This window comes from Gasterosteus aculeatus, chromosome 16, assembly GCF_964276395.1.
Source record: "Gasterosteus aculeatus chromosome 16, fGasAcu3.hap1.1, whole genome shotgun sequence".
Taxonomy (NCBI): Eukaryota; Metazoa; Chordata; class Actinopteri; order Perciformes; family Gasterosteidae; genus Gasterosteus; species Gasterosteus aculeatus.
This window is the reverse complement of record NC_135704.1, coordinates 19,792,334-19,810,424: the sequence shown is the minus strand read 5'-3', so window position 1 is coordinate 19,810,424 and position 18,091 is coordinate 19,792,334. Positions and strand designations below refer to the sequence as shown.

The 18,091-nt window shown below is 51.6% G+C and overlaps 1 protein-coding gene across 1 annotated transcript in view; it reads left to right on the top strand.

Annotated features, from left to right (window-relative positions):
* Positions 1 to 18,091, top strand: part of ttn.2 (titin, tandem duplicate 2) — a 171,725-nt gene that overhangs the window by 143,309 nt on the left and 10,325 nt on the right. The window contains exons 213-243 of the mRNA XM_078091002.1: positions 10 to 306; positions 423 to 1,010; positions 1,108 to 1,410; positions 1,509 to 1,805; positions 1,994 to 2,281; positions 2,387 to 2,686; positions 2,795 to 2,946; positions 3,044 to 3,194; positions 3,310 to 3,609; positions 3,758 to 5,524; positions 6,116 to 6,409; positions 6,485 to 6,772; positions 6,855 to 7,154; positions 7,271 to 7,605; positions 7,838 to 9,569; positions 9,667 to 9,969; positions 10,148 to 10,459; positions 12,369 to 12,659; positions 12,749 to 13,048; positions 13,215 to 13,356; positions 13,443 to 13,606; positions 13,707 to 14,009; positions 14,279 to 14,560; positions 14,664 to 15,257; positions 15,356 to 15,646; positions 15,756 to 16,055; positions 16,166 to 16,468; positions 16,564 to 16,866; positions 16,966 to 17,234; positions 17,331 to 17,646; positions 17,752 to 18,057. Coding sequence (XP_077947128.1) covers positions 10 to 306; positions 423 to 1,010; positions 1,108 to 1,410; positions 1,509 to 1,805; positions 1,994 to 2,281; positions 2,387 to 2,686; positions 2,795 to 2,946; positions 3,044 to 3,194; positions 3,310 to 3,609; positions 3,758 to 5,524; positions 6,116 to 6,409; positions 6,485 to 6,772; positions 6,855 to 7,154; positions 7,271 to 7,605; positions 7,838 to 9,569; positions 9,667 to 9,969; positions 10,148 to 10,459; positions 12,369 to 12,659; positions 12,749 to 13,048; positions 13,215 to 13,356; positions 13,443 to 13,606; positions 13,707 to 14,009; positions 14,279 to 14,560; positions 14,664 to 15,257; positions 15,356 to 15,646; positions 15,756 to 16,055; positions 16,166 to 16,468; positions 16,564 to 16,866; positions 16,966 to 17,234; positions 17,331 to 17,646; positions 17,752 to 18,057 — 12,171 coding nt within the window. The remainder of the gene's footprint in view (positions 1 to 9; positions 307 to 422; positions 1,011 to 1,107; positions 1,411 to 1,508; positions 1,806 to 1,993; positions 2,282 to 2,386; positions 2,687 to 2,794; positions 2,947 to 3,043; positions 3,195 to 3,309; positions 3,610 to 3,757; positions 5,525 to 6,115; positions 6,410 to 6,484; positions 6,773 to 6,854; positions 7,155 to 7,270; positions 7,606 to 7,837; positions 9,570 to 9,666; positions 9,970 to 10,147; positions 10,460 to 12,368; positions 12,660 to 12,748; positions 13,049 to 13,214; positions 13,357 to 13,442; positions 13,607 to 13,706; positions 14,010 to 14,278; positions 14,561 to 14,663; positions 15,258 to 15,355; positions 15,647 to 15,755; positions 16,056 to 16,165; positions 16,469 to 16,563; positions 16,867 to 16,965; positions 17,235 to 17,330; positions 17,647 to 17,751; positions 18,058 to 18,091) is intronic.

The window sequence follows — 18,091 nt, the reverse complement described above, 5'->3', positions numbered from 1 at the left end:
TTTCTCCAGAAAAACCAAGCCCACCACCAAAGCTGGGTGTGACTGATGTTACCAAGGAGAGTGTGTCCCTTGTCTGGGCTAAACCAGAACAAGACGGAGGCAGCAGAGTTACTGGATACCTGGTGGAAGCTCTGGAGAATGGCCAGGAGAAGTGGGTTAAGTGTGGGCTGACCAAGTCCACCCACTTCACAGTGTCTGGTCTGAGGGAGAATGCTGAGTACTTCTTCAGAGTCAGAGCAGAGAACCATGCTGGCTTCAGTGATATTAAGGAAATGCTCACCCCAGTAGTGGTCAAAGACCAGCTTGGTAAGTCATCAATCAGGCCGATCAGATTTATCAATGTGATTAATATACACTAAGAAACATGCCTGTGTGTTTAACACTAAGCCACTATAACTCTTTATGTTCCTTAATTGTTCAAGAATCCCCTGAGATCAACATGAAGGACTTCCCCCACAACACAGTGTATGTTAGAGCCGGCTCCAACCTCAAGTGTGAGATCCCACTGACCGGCCGGCCCATGCCCAAAGTCTCTCTGTCCAAGGATAACGTCCCCCTCAAGTCAACAATGAGGTTCAACTCTGAGGTTACCCCCGACGGCATCAAGATAACTCTGCGAGAGAGCATTGCTGGAGACTCGGGACGCTACGATATCACTGCCTCCAACTCCAGTGGAACCACCAAATCCTTTGTGAATATAATGGTTCTGGACCGCCCCAGTGCTCCGGTTGGACCCGTGGAGCTGTCTGACGTCACAGAGGACAGCGTGACCCTGAATTGGTTCCCACCCGTATATGAAGGTTGCAGCCCCATCACCAACTACATCATCCAGAAGAGAGAGACCACCACGGCCAACTGGATGGATGTCTCTTCTGCTGTGGCCCGCTGCACCATGAAGATCATGAAGCTGACCACTGGCCTGCAGTATCAGTTCAGAATCAGGGCTGAGAACAGATATGGAATCAGCGAGCACATTGACTCGCCGGCCGTCACTGTCAGCCTGCCTTACAGTAAGAAATGTTTTGCTTCCTTCCCTCATTTATCGTCACTAATACTTTTTTTTCAGTGAACGTGGTAACAACTTTTATCTGTGATTTTTATCGCCAGCTCTTCCTGAAGCTCCATCAGCTCCAGAGGTCACTCGCGTAACCAGGGAGACCATCACCATAGCCTGGAAGGAGCCCCAGTCGGACGGCGGCAGCCATGTGTTCGGATACCATCTCCAGATGAAAGACCGGAACAGCCTCCTTTGGCAGAGGGTCAACAAAATGGTGATTCGTGCAAATCACTACAAGGTCACCAACATCAGTGCTGGACTCATTTATGAGTTCAAGGTAGCAGCAGAGAACGCGGCCGGAGTCGGTGCCTTCAGCAAGCTGTCTGATGCAGTGCTGGCTATTGATGCCTGTGGTGAGTAGAGAGCCAACGCTTTCCTGAAGCAGTCAAGAACATCAGGTTTTACCTCCTAGAAACAGTTGTCTTATAACGACTTCCCATCATTCGTGCAGAGCCACCCACCGACGTCCGTATAAGTGACATCACCAAGAACTCCATCAGCCTGGTCTGGCAGAGGCCGAATTACGACGGCGGATCCCCAATCACCGGTTACATTATTGAGAAGAGAGAGGGCGGTAACGCCAGGTGGTCCAAGACCAACCTCACCAATGTCTCAGAAAGCCGCTTCACTGTGACCGGCCTGACCCAGGACGAGACGTACGAGTTCAGAGTCATGGCCAAGAACGCCGTGGGCTCCGTGAGCAACCCGTCCATGACAGCTGGACCGGCCACATGTGTGGACACCTACGGTAGGTTTCTCAAAATTTTATTTCCCTTAATGTTTGATCTCCTAAAAGGATTAACAAGTTTTGTTACTTTTTTGCCAACAACAATGCTTGCTACTCTCTTGTTTATCCTGTTTTCATCATGTACGATGCCTATTTATCGTTCAGAATTTGAACTCTGAACGAATGAATGGTTTTTGCTTGTCCTCCAGGTGCCCCGGAGATTGAAATACCTCAAGAGTACTTCAGTGAAGTCAAGCACATGGCCGAATCTAATGTGGAACTCAAGTTTAATATCACAGCCAAACCTGCTCCCACTATCGAGTGGTTTAAGGACGGCAGAGAGCTTGAGCAGACCACCCAGCTCTCTTTCAAACACACATTCGAGTCCACCAGTTTGTTCCTGAAGGACACCACTCGCCTCAACTCTGGAGTCTACGAGGTGAAGGTGAAGAACTCCCTGGGGACCGCGAGCGGCGTCGTCAGGCTGCTTATTCAAGGTATTCAGATCCCGTCATGGGCGATATCAAATCTACCTCTATCTAATGTAAGTGTAAGTAAGTAATGGTCCTAACATGTATGCATATGCCCCCCCCCCCTCCCAGACAAGCCAGGCCCCCCTGATGGAGAGATTCAGTTTAAGAAGGTGACAGCCGACAACATCACCATCATGTGGTCGCCTCCTGCTGACGAGGGCGGCGCCATGGTGACGCACTATATTGTGGAAAAAAGGGAGACCAGCAGGATCATGTGGTCCATCATCTCAGAGAAATTGGTGGACTGCATTGTTAACGTCCCCAGACTCATCCAGGGCAATGAGTACATCTTCAGAGTCCGTGGAGTCAACAAGTACGGCGTTGGGGAACCACTGGAGTCCCAACCTGTAATCGCAAAGAACTCATTTGGTAAGCTAATGCTAATGTGTTATTCCATATTAGTCATGAATACGAATGGAAATAACATTTGGGAGCTGTCTTATTTCATCAAACCTGATCCATCTTGCTGCTTTACAGTTGCTCCCAGTGAGCCGTCCAAGCCCAAAGTGACCATGATCACCAAGTCCACCATGACGGTGATCTGGGAAAGGCCGGCATTGGATGGAGGCAGCGACATCGACGGCTACTACCTGGAGAAGAGGGAAAAGAAGAGTCTGCAGTGGTTCAAGGTACGTTTGTGGTCCTGATCTTTACAGATGTTGTACTTAAATAAGCCAATCTGATCACAGGCATCTGCAGGCATCAAAACATTTTTTTGCTGGCCAGGTGGTGAAAGGCACCATCAGAGACACCAGGCAGAAAGTCACCAACCTGTCAGAGAACAACGAGTACCAGTACAGAGTTTGTGCTGTCAACAAGGCTGGAGCAGGAAACTACTCTGAGGCTTCTGACCTCTACAAGGCCTACGACCCCATCGGTATACCTTCGTTTATTATTGCCCCCCAAGCCTTACCATTTCTTCTTATGATTTGTTGAACGTTGCTACCTGCACACAGAGCAGTTCACAACGTTCTTGCCTTTTTCCTCTCCAGATCTCCCTGGTGAGCCATCCAAGCTGCGTGTGGTGGACTCCACAAAGACCTCCATCACCCTCGGCTGGGAGAAGCCCATCTATGATGGCGGCAGTGAAGTCACACACTACCTTCTGGAGCAGCTGAACACAGAGGAACAGGATTGGGTGACTGTCAACCCGCAGGTCAAGGCCTGCGAGTACGTTGTGTCTCACCTCAAACCAGGAAGCTACTACTTCTTCAGAGTCTTTGCTGTCAACTGCAAGGGCAAAGGAGAAGACATCAAGATGTACCAGCCTGTGCAGGCCAAAGATATATTGGGTTCGTACTCAAAACATTCCCTGGATGCTGTTTACACTTTTATATTTGTTTCATGACTGAGATGAAGCCATGTTTAATTAACATGTTTAAATTGAATAAAGTGTATAATTATGTCATTATTGCTAAAACAAATGTATACTCCCAACAGAGGAGGCCGATTTGGACCTGGACGTTCCCATGAAGACTCAGTACACCGCCAGGGCCGGCCGTGACGTGGTAGTGTTTATCCCCCTGAAGGGACGCCCCACCCCCAACGTCACATGGCGCCGTAACGACCGCAACATCGCTGCTGACAACCGCTACACCATCACTACCACTGAACGGGCCACCACACTCCTCATCCCCAAGGTCACCCGCGATGATCGCGGCAAGTACCTGCTGGAGATTGAGAACGGCGTGGGAGAACCCAAGATAATCTCCGTTTCCCTGAAGGTTCTGGACAGTCCGGCCACCTGCCAGAAACTGATGGTCAAGAACGTGACCAGAGGAAAGCTTACCTTGAGCTGGGAGGCCCCTCTCATCGAAGGCGGTTCACCGGTCACTCATTACATTGTGGAGAAGAAGGCCTCCACAATGAAGGCTTACCAGGTGATAAACGCCGAGTGGGCCAACACTTCTTACAAGGTGTCGGGCCTGGAGGAGGACATAGCTTACTTCTTCCGTGTGTCTGCTGAAAATGAGTACGGCGTGGGAGACACCTGCGAAACCAGCGAGCCTGTAAGAGCCACAGAGACACCAGGAGCTGTAAAGAACCTGGTGATGGCCGACTCCACAAAGTCCTCCGTTACCCTGCAGTGGACCAGACCTGACCACGATGGTGGCAGCTACATCACCGAATACGTCATCGAGAAGAGAAGCTCGGAAGAAGCCAACTGGTCTTTGGGAGCGACATGCAAGCGCTTGAACTGTGAGGTGACGGGACTCAAGGAGAACGCCGTCATGGACTTCAGGGTGTTCGCCAAGAACGAGAAGGGCAACAGCGACTTCTCCATGATCACTGACATCACAGTGATGGACTTCATCATTCAACCCGAAGCCAGTCTAAGTGACTACCCCAATGGTGAGCTGGCTGTTCGTGTTGGTCAGAACATCCACATTGAGTTGCCCTTCAAGGGTAAACCAAGACCTGCAATCAGCTGGCTAAAGGATAACTTGCCGCTGAAGGAAAGTGATAAGATCCGCTTCAGGACCACTGACAACAAGACCGCAGTCACAGTCAGAGGAGCCAAGAAGGAGAATGCCGGCCAGTACACCTTGGTTCTGGACAACAGAGTGATAAAGAATTACTTTGACATTAATGTGACCACTCTGGGACCCCCCTCAGTGCCTGTTGGACCCATCCGCTTCGACGAGATTAAGGCTGAGAGTATCATCATTTCCTGGGATGAGCCGAAGGAGGACGGAGGTGGAGAGATCACCTGCTACTGCGTGGAGAAGCGTGAGACCTCTCAGTCCAACTGGAAAATGGTCTGCTCCAGTGTCGTCAGGGCTACCTTCAAGATTCCCAACCTGGTGAAGGGAACTCAGTACCAGTTCAGAGTCCGTGCAGAGAACAAATACGGGGTCAGTGAATCACTCACCTCCTCAGAAATCCTCGCCGAACACCAGTACAAACCTCCGGGGCCAGCAGCAAAGCCGGTAGCCTACAACGTCACCAGTGACGGGATGACCATCCGGTGGGAGACCCCAGGCTTCGACGGAGGCTCCCCCATTCTGGGCTATCATGTTGAAAAGAAGGACAGAAACAGCCTCCTGTGGCAGAAGGTGAACTCCACCATCATCTCCAACAAGGAGTACCGGATCACCGGCCTCATAGAGGGCCTGGAGTACTCCTTCAGAGTGTACGCCGAGAACAAAGCCGGGCTCAGCCCCGTCAGCGAGCAGAGCAAACACGCGCTCGCCATCTCCCCTGTTGGTAAGTAGATCCTGAAGAAGGCATCGTTCTGTGTGTAGTACAGCGCTTTCCAAACTGGGGGGGTTGCGACCCCTAGGGGGGGGGCGCAGTGGGCCGACGGGGGATCGCGGCCTCATTACCAACCCCAACCCACGAAAGTGAAATGGGGGGACATGTGGTGTGTTTGAAGCACGCCCCCCAGGGCGGCCCAGGATACAAAGAGGCAGAGAGAGATGGGGAGAGGGAGGGAGAGGGGGAGACAGAAAGGGAGAGACGTGCAGCATCAGACACACAAAGGACACGGAAAAAACGGTTTGAAAAACATTTAACCTGTTAAATGTGGAAATGTTCCCAACTTCAATTTTAATATTCTGAGTAAACTTACTTCTTTATAGAGTTTCTATGCTATAATGCATTACATTTCCTAACCACTAACCAGGACTTATCGAAGTAGGACAACATTTTGGGATTCGACTTTCTTGAGATAAAAAGATGAATATTTGTGTTCATCCAGTACCAGAATGTGTCCTAGCCGTGTTCAAGTTGATTAAGATCATTTTTGCATCTGTATTACTTATATATAAAATGCATTAATTTTTTCTTGTTAATTAGATCCACCTGGAAACCCCCTCTGCATCGATGTGACCAGAGACTCGGTCACCCTGCAGTGGGAAATCCCCAAGAAGGATGGTGGCAGCAGAATTGTTGCCTACAGTGTGGAGCGGCGCCAAGGTAGAGGCAAATGGCTGCGATGCAACTTCACTGATATCTGCGAGACCCAGTACACGGTGACCGGTCTGTCCGCTGGAGACCGGTTTGAGTTCAGAATCATCGCCAGGAATGCTGTGGGCACAGTGAGTCCACCTTCCAACTCCTCTGGATACATCATGACCAAAGATGAAAGCAGTAAGTATCTTCAAATTCAAACGAGATTTCCGCTAGATTATAAATGGTAGATTTCTGACAGCATTTGTTCTCCAGTTACCCCTGAGATCGAGTGGGCTCCAGACCAGGTGACCACCCTGAAGGCTGGTGAGAACATCATGCTCAACTGCAGCATCACTGGGCGTCCCGTGCCCCAGGTCCTCTGGTATAAGGATGGCAAAGAGATTGACAAGAGGACCATGTATGACATCGAGATTACTAGCGGCATCGGCGCCAGCAGTCTTTTCATCCGTGATGCTGACAGGAACCACCGTGGCATTTACACCGTGGAGGCCAAGAACAGCTCCGGTAGCAGGAAAGCTGACGTCAACGTCCGAGTACAAGGTTGGTAAACACTGTGGAGGTGTCTGCCACAAGACACTGACCCTTTCATGGCCAAACTCCTCTAACTTCTGTTTGCATTTAGACACCCCCGGACCTGTTGATGGTCCCATCCGATTCACCGGTATCACGGCTGAGAAGTGCACCGTGTGGTGGAACCCACCAGAGAACGACGGCTGTGCCGCCATCACCCACTATGTGGTGGAGAAGAGGGAGACATCCAGGATCTCCTGGGCTTTGGCCTCATCCAAATGTGAAGCCTGTTCTTTCAATGCTGCCAACCTCATCAAGGGCAACGAATACCAGTTCAGAATCTCTGCTGTGAACAAGTTTGGTGTTGGCAAACCACTGGACTCTGATGCCATCATCGCACAGATGCAATACAGTGAGAAAAGCTACTTCCTTAAATATTGACCAAATTTTACAAACTTTCACTTGAATGTTGACTCGAAAGATAAACAAACTGCCTTTCCATTGAAGTCGACTTCTTTTTCTCCTCAGCTGTGCCCGATGCGCCTGGTATCCCAGATGCAACTCACGTGACTGGAAACAGCATCACCACGTGCTGGACCAGGCCCAGGTCTGATGGAGGTAATGAAATCAAACATTACATCCTCGAGAGGAGAGAGAAGAAGAGCCTGCGCTGGGTGAAGGTCTCCTCCAAGAGGCCCATCACTGAGCTAAGACACCGTGTCATCAATCTCACCGAGGGCAACGAGTACGAGTTCCGCGTCATGGCTGAAAATGGTGCTGGAATCGGACCGGCCAGCAGTACTTCTAGACTCTTCAAATGCAAGGAGCCGACCAGTGCTCCCAGTACCCCCACATTAATAAAGGTAGGGTTGTACGAATTGTACAACAGATTGTAAATCTCAGAGAGGAACCATCGACAAATGTCATATATCTGTTACTATGAAAATCAACTAAGAAATCAGCTCAAATCAGTTTCTCTTTTATTATAGCAGAAACTCCAAAATAACTTTAATGTTGAAAATGTAGAAGAACATCTACCAAGAAGAAGACAAATTAGAAATTCTCCTCAAACTCTACTCTTTTCTTGTCGATCAGGTCACTGACTCCACCAAGTCCTCCGTCACCCTGGAATGGACCAAGCCAGTCTTCGATGGAGGCCTGGAAATTATTGGCTACAATATCGACATGTGCAAGGCCAGCCTAGAGGAGTGGCACAGAGTCAACAACCAGTTGTGCATCGACACCACTTACACTTCCAAGGGATTGGTGCCCGGAGAGCTCTATAAGTTCAGGGTCAGTGCTGTGAACGGCTCGGGGGAGGGCGACGCCTCGGTGATGGCCAGCGCTGTTCAGGCTCTGGACAGACTCACGTCTCCTGAAATCGAACTTGATGCCAACTTCAAGCAGACTCACATCGTGAAGAACGGCGGCACTGTCACCCTTCAAGTCACCTTCCGCGGCAAACCAGCTCCTCTCGCCACTTGGTCCAAGATAGACGGTGAGCTGCCCGTCATGGGCGATATCAGCACCACAGACTCCTCCTCCACGCTGACCATCGAGGGCTGCACGAGATACGAAGCGGGCAAATACGTCCTGTCCCTGGAGAACAACAGCGGGCGCAAGGCCATCACGTTCACCGTCAAAGTGCTGGACACACCCGGACCTCCGGGAGCCATCACCTTCAAGGACGTTATCCGGGGAGCCTTGACCATTATGTGGGATGCCCCCACCAACGACGGCGGAGCCCGAATCCACCACTACATTGTTGACAAGCGCGAGGCTAGCCGCCTCGCCTGGCAGGAAGTCAGCAACAAGTCATCCCGACAGATGATTAGGGTAACTGGTCTGGACATTGGTGTGCCGTATCTCTTCAGGGTGATTGCTGTCAACCAGTATGGCCAGGGAGAAGCTCATGAGATGACGGAGCCCATCATTGCCACAGAGGAACCTGCTCCACCCAAAAGACTGGATGTTGTCGACACCACCAACTCCACAGCCTCCCTGGTGTGGCTGAAGCCCGAGCATGACGGAGGCAGCCGCATCAGAGGTTACATCGTGGAATACAGAGCTAAAGGATCAGACCTCTGGGTTGTTGGTGGAGAGACCAAATCCCAGAAGATGCTGTTGGAGGGTCTGGTTCACAACACAGAGTATGACTTCAGAGTCAAGGCCAAGAACGATGCCGGAGTCAGCGAGCCTCAGGGCACCTTCGGCTCTGTGGTCATTAAAGAGCCTTGCATCGAACCAACCGCTGACCTCAGCAGCATCACCAACCAGCTGGTCACCTGCAAGACCTCCAGCACCTTCACCATCGACATCCCCATCAGCGGCAGGCCGGCACCAAAGGTCACCTGGCGGCTGGAGGAGATGAAGCTGAAGGAGACCGACAGAGTCCTAATCAGCACCACAAAAGAGAGGACCACTCTGGTGGTGAAAGACAGCAAGAGAAGCGACAGCGGCAAGTACTACCTGAGCCTGGAAAACGCTGCCGGCGTCAAGACGTTCACGGTGACCGTGGCTGTTGTCGGCCGACCAACTCCACCCACCGGCCCCGTGGACATTTCTGGAGTCTCCTCGGAGTCCTGCAACCTGGCCTGGTCCGAGCCAGCCGACGACGGCGGCAGTGACATCACCAACTACATCGTGGAAAAACGAGAGTCCGGCTCTGCCTCCTGGCAGGTAGTGAACTCCAGTGTGAAGAGAACCACCATCAAAGTGACTCACCTCACCAAGTATATGGAGTACACCTTCAGGGTCTGCGCCGAGAACAAGTACGGAGTCAGCAAGTCCACAGAGTCCGCTTCCGTTGTGATCGAGCATCCATACGGTGAGTCCTGTTTTAATACACGGGACGACCTTTACACCTACTTGTCTACATTTCCAAATGTTCCCTACTGCTACTCACTTCCACTTCTGCTCCACAGTTGCTCCAAGTCCTCCAGGTCGTCCAGATGTGACATCCGTGTCCGCCAGCGTCATAGGCATCAAATGGGAGGTGCCATATGACGACGGCGGCAGCAAGGTGACTGGCTACTGGATTGAGAAGAAGGAGAGAAACACCATCCTGTGGGTGAGGGAGAACAAGCTGCCCTGCCTGGAGTGCCACTACAAGGTGTCCAGCCTGATCGAGGGCCTGGAGTACCAGTTCCGGGTGTACGCCATGAACATCTCCGGATTCAGCAAGGCCAGCGGGGCTTCCAGACCCGTGGTGGCACTCAATCCTGTTGGTGAGGGAAACATTCATTGTCTTGCATACGTGAGCTAATGAAAGGTTCTTTTGATAACTAATAGAACGTTTAGGGTCGATGGAGGCCTGTTCTGGTAATCCGTTAATTCAGTTCTGCCCGTAAAGACCTAGATGAAGCCTGAGGTACAGCTTTAAATACTCAACCCTCCCCTGGCCAGATCCTCCCGGTAAACCAGAGGTGACAGACATCACCCGGTCCTCCGTGTCCTTGTGCTGGACCGTGCCGCAGAACGACGGCGGCAGCAGGATCGTGGGCTACGTGGTGGAGAGGAAGGTCCACTGCGAGGACGAGTGGGACGACAACCGCTGGCTCAAGTGCAACTACACCACCATCAGCGAGAACTACTTCACCGTCACCAACCTGGGAGAGGGGGAGACCTTCGATTACCGTGTCGTTGCCAAGAACGCCGCCGGCGTCCACAGTGCCCCCTCTGAGGTCACCGGGCCGGTCACCTGCAAGGATGAATACTGTAAGTTGTAAAGTCAATACAGCCATTTATTATCAGGGGTGTCAAACTTATTTTAGGTAGGGGGCCACATACTGTCAACATTGATGTCACGCGGGTGGTCCGGTTGACAGAGGTTGCGAGTCGTCATTTTCAAGCGGGCGCTGCTGCCTGGAGAAATGCTGTCGCCGATCCCCCTGGTCTAACGCATGCGTTCACTCACAGAGTGCGTTCCCCAGTGGACTTTTTAAGAACAGCAGCTACTTTTATAGAAATGCAATTCATGTCTTTCTGTCATTCTGTCATTGTTACACTTCAGTCATCCGGCAGGCCGTACGTTTGACACCCCTGCTTTAGATTCATCACCTCATCACGGCTTTCATCATATGACACATACAGTGTCATATGATGAAAGCTATAGCTCCTACCCTCAACCCCAACGCCCATGTTCTCTTTACACCAATGCCAAAATCCAACAGTCCAACAGTCACTTCACATGTGAGGAAGGCGCCCTTCCCAAAAAGTAACCTCAGGAAGCTGATTGATTGGTCATGTGACAACTCTGAACTATATATATATCAGGGCTGTAAAGTGTGACCAATTTGGTCGTACAGCATCATGTTTCCTAGGTCGCACCGGGGTACCTGTCCTCGCATCCGCTACAAAATATGATATCGTGACAGCCCTACACATTTTTTCCCATTTACCTACACCTTACTCTTGTTTCAAATCATTTACATAATATATATAAATGTATATATAAAATATATATAAAAATTAACTTGAAATTGTGGTGTTAAAAGGCAACGCAAGGAAAAGTTTGGGTGCACCTGAATAAAAAAGTAAGGCGCACCAGTGCAACCTGGCAAACAGTCAGTTAGTCAGTTTGATCGGAGAAAGACGATAGATGGAAAGTGCTTTTTGCATTGGAAGTAAAACAAACCGAGGAGCGACATAGAGCGGAGAACTGTGTCGTGGAATTCCTCCACGTGAAGACGGACCACTTAAAGCACTGCTATGCTAAGCTGGCTGCTACGCTAAGGTAGCTGAAGAGTTGCTAGTTCAACATGTTCCACCAGGTGGAATTCTGCCTCCAAGATGATGAAATGTGTGTCAAAAGTATTAACATTCATTAGTAGAAGTATATATGCTACGGTTTGAAAAGACTTCTGTAGACTTCTGAAGTATCAACTCAAGCTTTTTACTTAAGTAAAAGTGTAAAAGTTTCAAAACTAATTAAAGTATAAGAGTGAAAGTAATGTAGGGGGAAAAATGTCCATTTAGGACAAACGCTGCGTAACCTGCTCACAGAACAGGTCAGTCCATTACAAGATGATCGAAGGTGCCTTCAGATCACGTGACCTGCCGCTCGAATGATGGAAACATGGCGACATTCAGAGAACGCTGAAACAACAGAGGGACAAATGTATCGAGCCGCATGCTACAGAACTTAAACAGATAAAAACAGAACCCCTTTTCCAGTGACAAACACGTTGTTCCCATTGATTTATTCCCATTGGTCCCCTATAGGTTTGCTGCTTCATTTAGAATGATGGGAAACACTGAACTGGTCGGTTATCAAAACGTTGGCCAAATAACAAGTTACTACGAGTATACTACTATAACAAGTTACTACCTCTGTTTTAATTCATTAATTAAACAACAGTGTCTAAAATACACGTTTTCTAGAGTGACTTTTAAGATTTAGTCAAAAAACAATTATTCATTAAAAACAACATTGTAACAACAACGTTCATTAATCGCCATTAGTCGACAGACATATATATTATGGCCCCATTTTCTTTTTCATGGTTACACTTTTAGAGTCCATTGTTTTACACTGTCTTTATTATGATTATTTAACTTGGTTGTTCTGCACTAAAACGTTGGAGTTCTACTTCTAACATATCTGATTTTCTCTTCTCTACTGCAGCTCCTCCTAAAGCTGAGCTGGACGGTAAGCTGCTGGGTGAGACCATCACTGTCAACGCCGGCTCCGACGTGGTCCTGGACGGCGCTGTGGGGGGCAAGCCGGAGCCCACGGTCTACTGGGCAAAGGGCGACACGATTTTGGAGCTGGGTGAGAAATACTCGCTGACCTACACCTCCAGCAGAGCCATGGCCGTCATCAAGAGCTGCGACAGGTACGACACAGGCCGATACGTCCTGACCGCCAAGAACGCCAGCGGAATCAAGACCGTGGCCGTCAGCGTCAAAGTTCTGGGTGAGTACCGGAGGAAATACGTCTGCTCACAGCGTGATCTCTGAGGCCTCAGGTCAGGTCACAACTGAACGTCTGGCTTCGTCTTTCAGACACTCCCGGGGCTCCGACGGATAAGATCGCCATCAGCAGAGTGACGGAGGAGAAGTGCACTGTGTCCTGGAAGATTCCACTGGAGGACGGCGGCGACACCGTCAGCCATTACATCGTGGAGCGCCGCGAGACCAGCCGTCTCAACTGGGCCATCGTGGAGACAGAGTGCAAGGCGCTATCGTGCGTCAGCTCCCGGCTGATCAAGGGCAACGAGTACGTCTTCAGGGTCAGAGGAGTCAACAAGTTTGGGCCCGGAGTTCCTCTTGAGTCCGATCCCGTCATCGCCAGGAACGCCTACAGTAAGATGCAGCATGCAACTGCTCTCCTCACCAGTTAAATCATCCTGTGATGGACGGTTCTGTTGATGTTGAATTCATCAATTATAGTAATGAATGAATGAAGTTGCCGATCAAGTAGATCATGTGACCCTGACCTTGTTCCTGTGACTCTGCCCGTCTTCCTCAGCCTTCGCCTCCCAACCGGGCACTCCGGAGGCCACTGCGGTGGGCAAGGAGCATGTCGTCATCGAGTGGCTGAAGCCCGAGAGCGACGGAGGTAGCGAAATCAAAACCTACCTGGTGGACAAGCGAGAGTCGAGCAGCACCAGGTGGGAACGACTTCTGAAGAGCTCGGAGGGCAGCTTTTAGTTTTCACAGTTTTTTTTCTCACTGCAGCCTTTTGTTTCTTCACCAGGTGGACGCGGGTGAACAAGAACTTCACCATCTACGACACCCGTCTGAAGATCACGGGCCTGCTGGAGGGAAGCGAGTACCAGTTCAGGGTGACGGCCGTCAACGCTGCCGGGGACAGCCAGCCGAGCGACGCCTCGGCGTACATTCTCTGCAAAGAACCCACATGTGAGCTTCCATCGTCTTCCATCACAATGCGACGTTGAAGGGATAAAGTCGGGCCAAGTAGATGTAAAACGTATTTGTAATAAACCGCTTCTCCCCCCAGACACCCCGGCTCCACCATCGATGCCTCGCATCACCGACACCACCAAACACAGCATCAGCATGACCTGGACCCGGCCCATGTACGACGGCGGCTCCGACGTCAGCGGCTACGTGGTGGAGATCCTGGAGGAGGGAACGGAGCAGTGGTACCGCGCCACGGCCAAGGCCCTCAAGACCAACGACTACGTGGCCGCTGGCCTGGCGTCCAACAAGAAGTACAGGTTCAGAGTAGCAGCCATCAACAGCAAAGGCACAGGGGAGTTCAGTGAAGCGAGCGCCGAGGTGGAGCCGCTGGAGAAGATCGGTGAGTTGGTGCAGAATCCAAAGTCAGTAAATCCACGCGCAGCGGAAGTTAACACTCGTATCGTGGCAAAAGATACTAGATACTGTGGGTAAACTCTAGGAAAAATATATGAAATATCTAAATGTGTTCCTGAGTTCCTTTTAGAGAAGTTATCACTGATACTGATTCATACCTAATCATTTCAGTAAGTAAAATTCTAGTCTTAGTCCCATTGAGAAGATGGGGAAGTGGTGCACTGAGCCTCATCTTACTGCTGTCCTTTCGCTCAGAAATGCCCGATCTGGAGCTGGCCGAGGACCTGAAGAAGACGGTATGCCTGCGCGCCGGAGGAACCATGCGCCTCCTCGTGTTCGTCAGCGGCCGTCCGCCCCCTGTGGTGAGCTGGAGGAAGACGGGCGTGGAGCTGCAGACCCGCGGCTACATCGAGAACACCGACAGCTTCACCGCACTGACGATGGAGAACATCAACCGCTATGACTCGGGGAAGTATGTTGTGGAGGCGGAGAACCCGTCCGGCAAGAAGTCGGCCACCATCCTGGTTAAAGTATACGGTGAGTCATCTCGAGTCTCCTCACTTACCAAATATTACAGTTTGGTAAGTTTATAAAAAAGGTTTGCAAGTTTACAAGTTGTGCTTTTCTTCTCTCCCTGCAGACACGCCTGGTCCTCCAGGTTGTGTGAACGTGAAGGACTATACCAAGGAGTCGGTCGTGATCACCTGGGACGTCCCGAGCATCGACGGCGGCGCTCACGTCAGCAACTACATCATCGAGAAGCGTGACGCCAACATGAAGTCGTACAAGACCGTCACCACCGAATGTAGGAAGACGCTGTTCAGGATCAGCGGTCTGGAGCAGGGAGTGCACTACTTTTTCAGGGTCCTGGCCGAGAACATCTACGGCGTCGGCGAGCCCTGCGAGACGTCCGAGGCTGTGCTGCTGTGCGAGGTTCCGTCCGTACCTCAGGACCTACAGGTCCTCCATGTCACCAAGTCCTCTGTCACGCTGCAGTGGATGAAGCCCCTGCACGACGGTGCCAGCAGGCTGACAGGCTTTGTCCTGGAGGCCTGCAAGGTGGGGACGGACAGGTGGAGCGTCGTGGCAACAGTCAAGGCCTCCGTGTCCCAGCACATCATCCAGTCTCTGACTGAGAAAGAGCAGTACCTCTTCAGGGTTCGAGCCACCAACAGCAGAGGAACCAGCGAGCCCATGGACACTGTCACTCCTGTGGTCATTCAGGACATCAAGGGTAAGGAGACATGGTGACACATCAACAAATCATCCTCACACTCTTCACAATTCATTGAAAACGCATATTCTATTCTATATTCTATATGTGTATTCCAGTGGTGCCGAAGATCGACTTGACCAGCATCCCTCAGAAGATCGTCCAAGTGCACCGCGGTAAACCCGTCGACCTCACAATCCCCTTCGAGGCCAAACCACAGCCCGTCTGCTCCTGGTTCTTCGCCGGCGTCAAACTGAAGGACAGTCTGGACCGCATCAAGATCGACAGCAACGGAAAATTCACCCACCTCGTCATCCGCGAGACCACCATCAACGACACGGGGAACTACTCGCTGGAGGTGAAGAACGCCGTCGGCACGGCGACTGAGGTCATCAAGGTCATCATCCTCGGTAAGGAGAAACTACAACCTAGAAGTTGTGCCCGTTAAGGAGAAATGTTCCTGATTGGGAAAAGCTGCAACCAACAAGTCTAACCAGCTGTCCTCCTTCCTCCATCCAGACAAACCCGGCGTCCCGGTCGGGCCAGTGAGGATCGAGGAGAATGACGGCATGTCGGTGATGATCAGCTGGGAGCCTCCGGAGAAGGACGGCGGTGCCAACGTCAGCGGCTACGTGGTGGAGCAGCGCGACGCCCACCGACCAGGCTGGATCACCATCTCCGAGTCGGTGACCCGGCCCTGTTTCAAGTTCACGCGCCTCAACGAGGGAACAGAGTACGTGTTCCGCGCCGCCGCCATGAATCGCTTCGGCGTCGGCAGCTTCCTGCAGTCTGAGGTGGTGGAGTGCAAGAGCGCGAAGAGTGAGTCATCAGAGCTGTTATCTTTTCTGTCCTCTAAGTATTCTTTTATTGATCTTCCCAGTTCATCCGTGAATCGCATTCATTTGTGCCCGTCTGTTTTTCCTGCGTAGCCATCCCAGGACCCCCGAGCAGGCCAGTGGTGCTTGATGCGACCCACGAGGGCATGACCCTGACCTGGACACCGCCCGAAGACAACGGCGGCTCCACCATCGCCGGCTATATCATCGAACGTAAGGAGGCACGCTCTGACAGGTGGATGAAGGTCAGCAAGAACCCTGTCACCATGACCAGGTACCGCTCCTCGGGCCTGATAGAGGGGCTGGAGTACGAACACCGGGTCACCGCCATCAACTCCAGAGGAACTGGTAAACCCAGCGAGAGCTCTGACATCACCGTGGCCATGGACCCCATCGGTACGTGTTCTTCCTGGTCTTTGAGAGAAGCTCAATTCCTGAGGGTCTCAACACCTAATGGAGTCAGCATATTTATCCCCGTATTCTTTCAACAGAGCCTCCAGGTCCTCCACTTAAGCCCTGCGTCACCGACACCACCAGGACCTCGGTCTCTCTGGCCTGGCTGCCCCCCGAAGAAGAGGGTGGTGCTGTCATTACTGGGTACTACATCGAGATGCAGAAGGTGGACCAGGTGGAATGGACACTGTGCAACACCACGCCCACCAAGATGTGCGAGTACACGCTGACCCACATGCCTCAGGGCGCCGAGTACAAGTTCAGGGTCGTCGCCTGCAATGCTGGTGGCACTGGAGAGCCTGCTGACGTTCCTGGAGTAGTTAAAGTCCAGGAGATGCTCGGTAAAAAAAACATCAATGACAGTCAGTCAAAATAATGTCACATTTAGTCTTTTAACATTGTAATTTAATCGCCAAATATCCAATCTGTGTCTTCCTCAGGTCATCCCGACTACGAGCTGGATCACAGGTACGAGGAGGGCTACGTGGTGCGGCAGGGCGGAGTTGTCCAGCTGTCCGTGCCCATCAAGGGTAAACCCATCCCCACATGCAAGTGGACCAAGGACGGTCGGGACATCTCCCACCGGGCCATGATCGCCACCCACGATGACATCACAGAACTGGTCATAAAAGAGGCGCACAAAGACGACACCGGTACCTACGACCTGGTGCTGGAGAACAAATGTGGCAGGAAGGCTGTGTACATCAAGGTGAGCGGCTCAATCTCGCTGATAAATCGACTTCGGTACCAGGAGTCAAATGAAAAGCGGTGGTTGGAACTTGACCTCCTGTACACCCCCCTCCAGGTGAAGGTGATCGGTCGCCCTGACATCCCGGAAGGCCCTCTGGAGTTTGATGACATTCAGGCCAGATCGGTCCGTGTCAGCTGGAGGCCACCGTCAGACGATGGCGGCTCTGACATTCTGGGATACATCGTGGAAAGGCGGGAAGTACCCAAAGCCGCCTGGTGTACAGTGGACTCCCGGGTCACTGAGACCTCACTGGTGGTGAAGGGCCTGAAAGAGAACGTGCAGTACCACTTCAAGATCTCTGCCGAGAACCAGTTCGGCATCAGCAGATCTCTCAAGTCTGATGAGGCCGTTACACCGAAAACACCACTCTGTGAGTTTTGCGCGGCGAAGGTTCTGAATGTCAAAGTTGCGGTGTACGTGTCGGCCACAATACATGTCCAATAGGTGTGAATATTACAACCTGCTTTCCCCCCAGGCCCACCGGAGCCTCCCAGCAACCCACCGGAGATCATGGACGTCACCAAGACCGTGGTGTCCCTGTCCTGGGCCCGGCCCCGGGACGACGGAGGCTCCCGAGTCACAGGATACTACGTGGAAAGGAGGGAGGTGTCGACAGAGAAGTGGGTCCGACACAACAAGACCCACATCACCACGACCATGTACAACATCACGGGTCTGATCCCCGATGCAGAGTACATGTTCAGAGTGCTGGCTCAGAACGACATCGGGCAAAGCGAGCCTGGTCCCGCCTCAGAGTCCGTGGTCTGCAAAGATCCATTCGGTGAGTCACTTGTTGCCGATTGTTATACAGACAA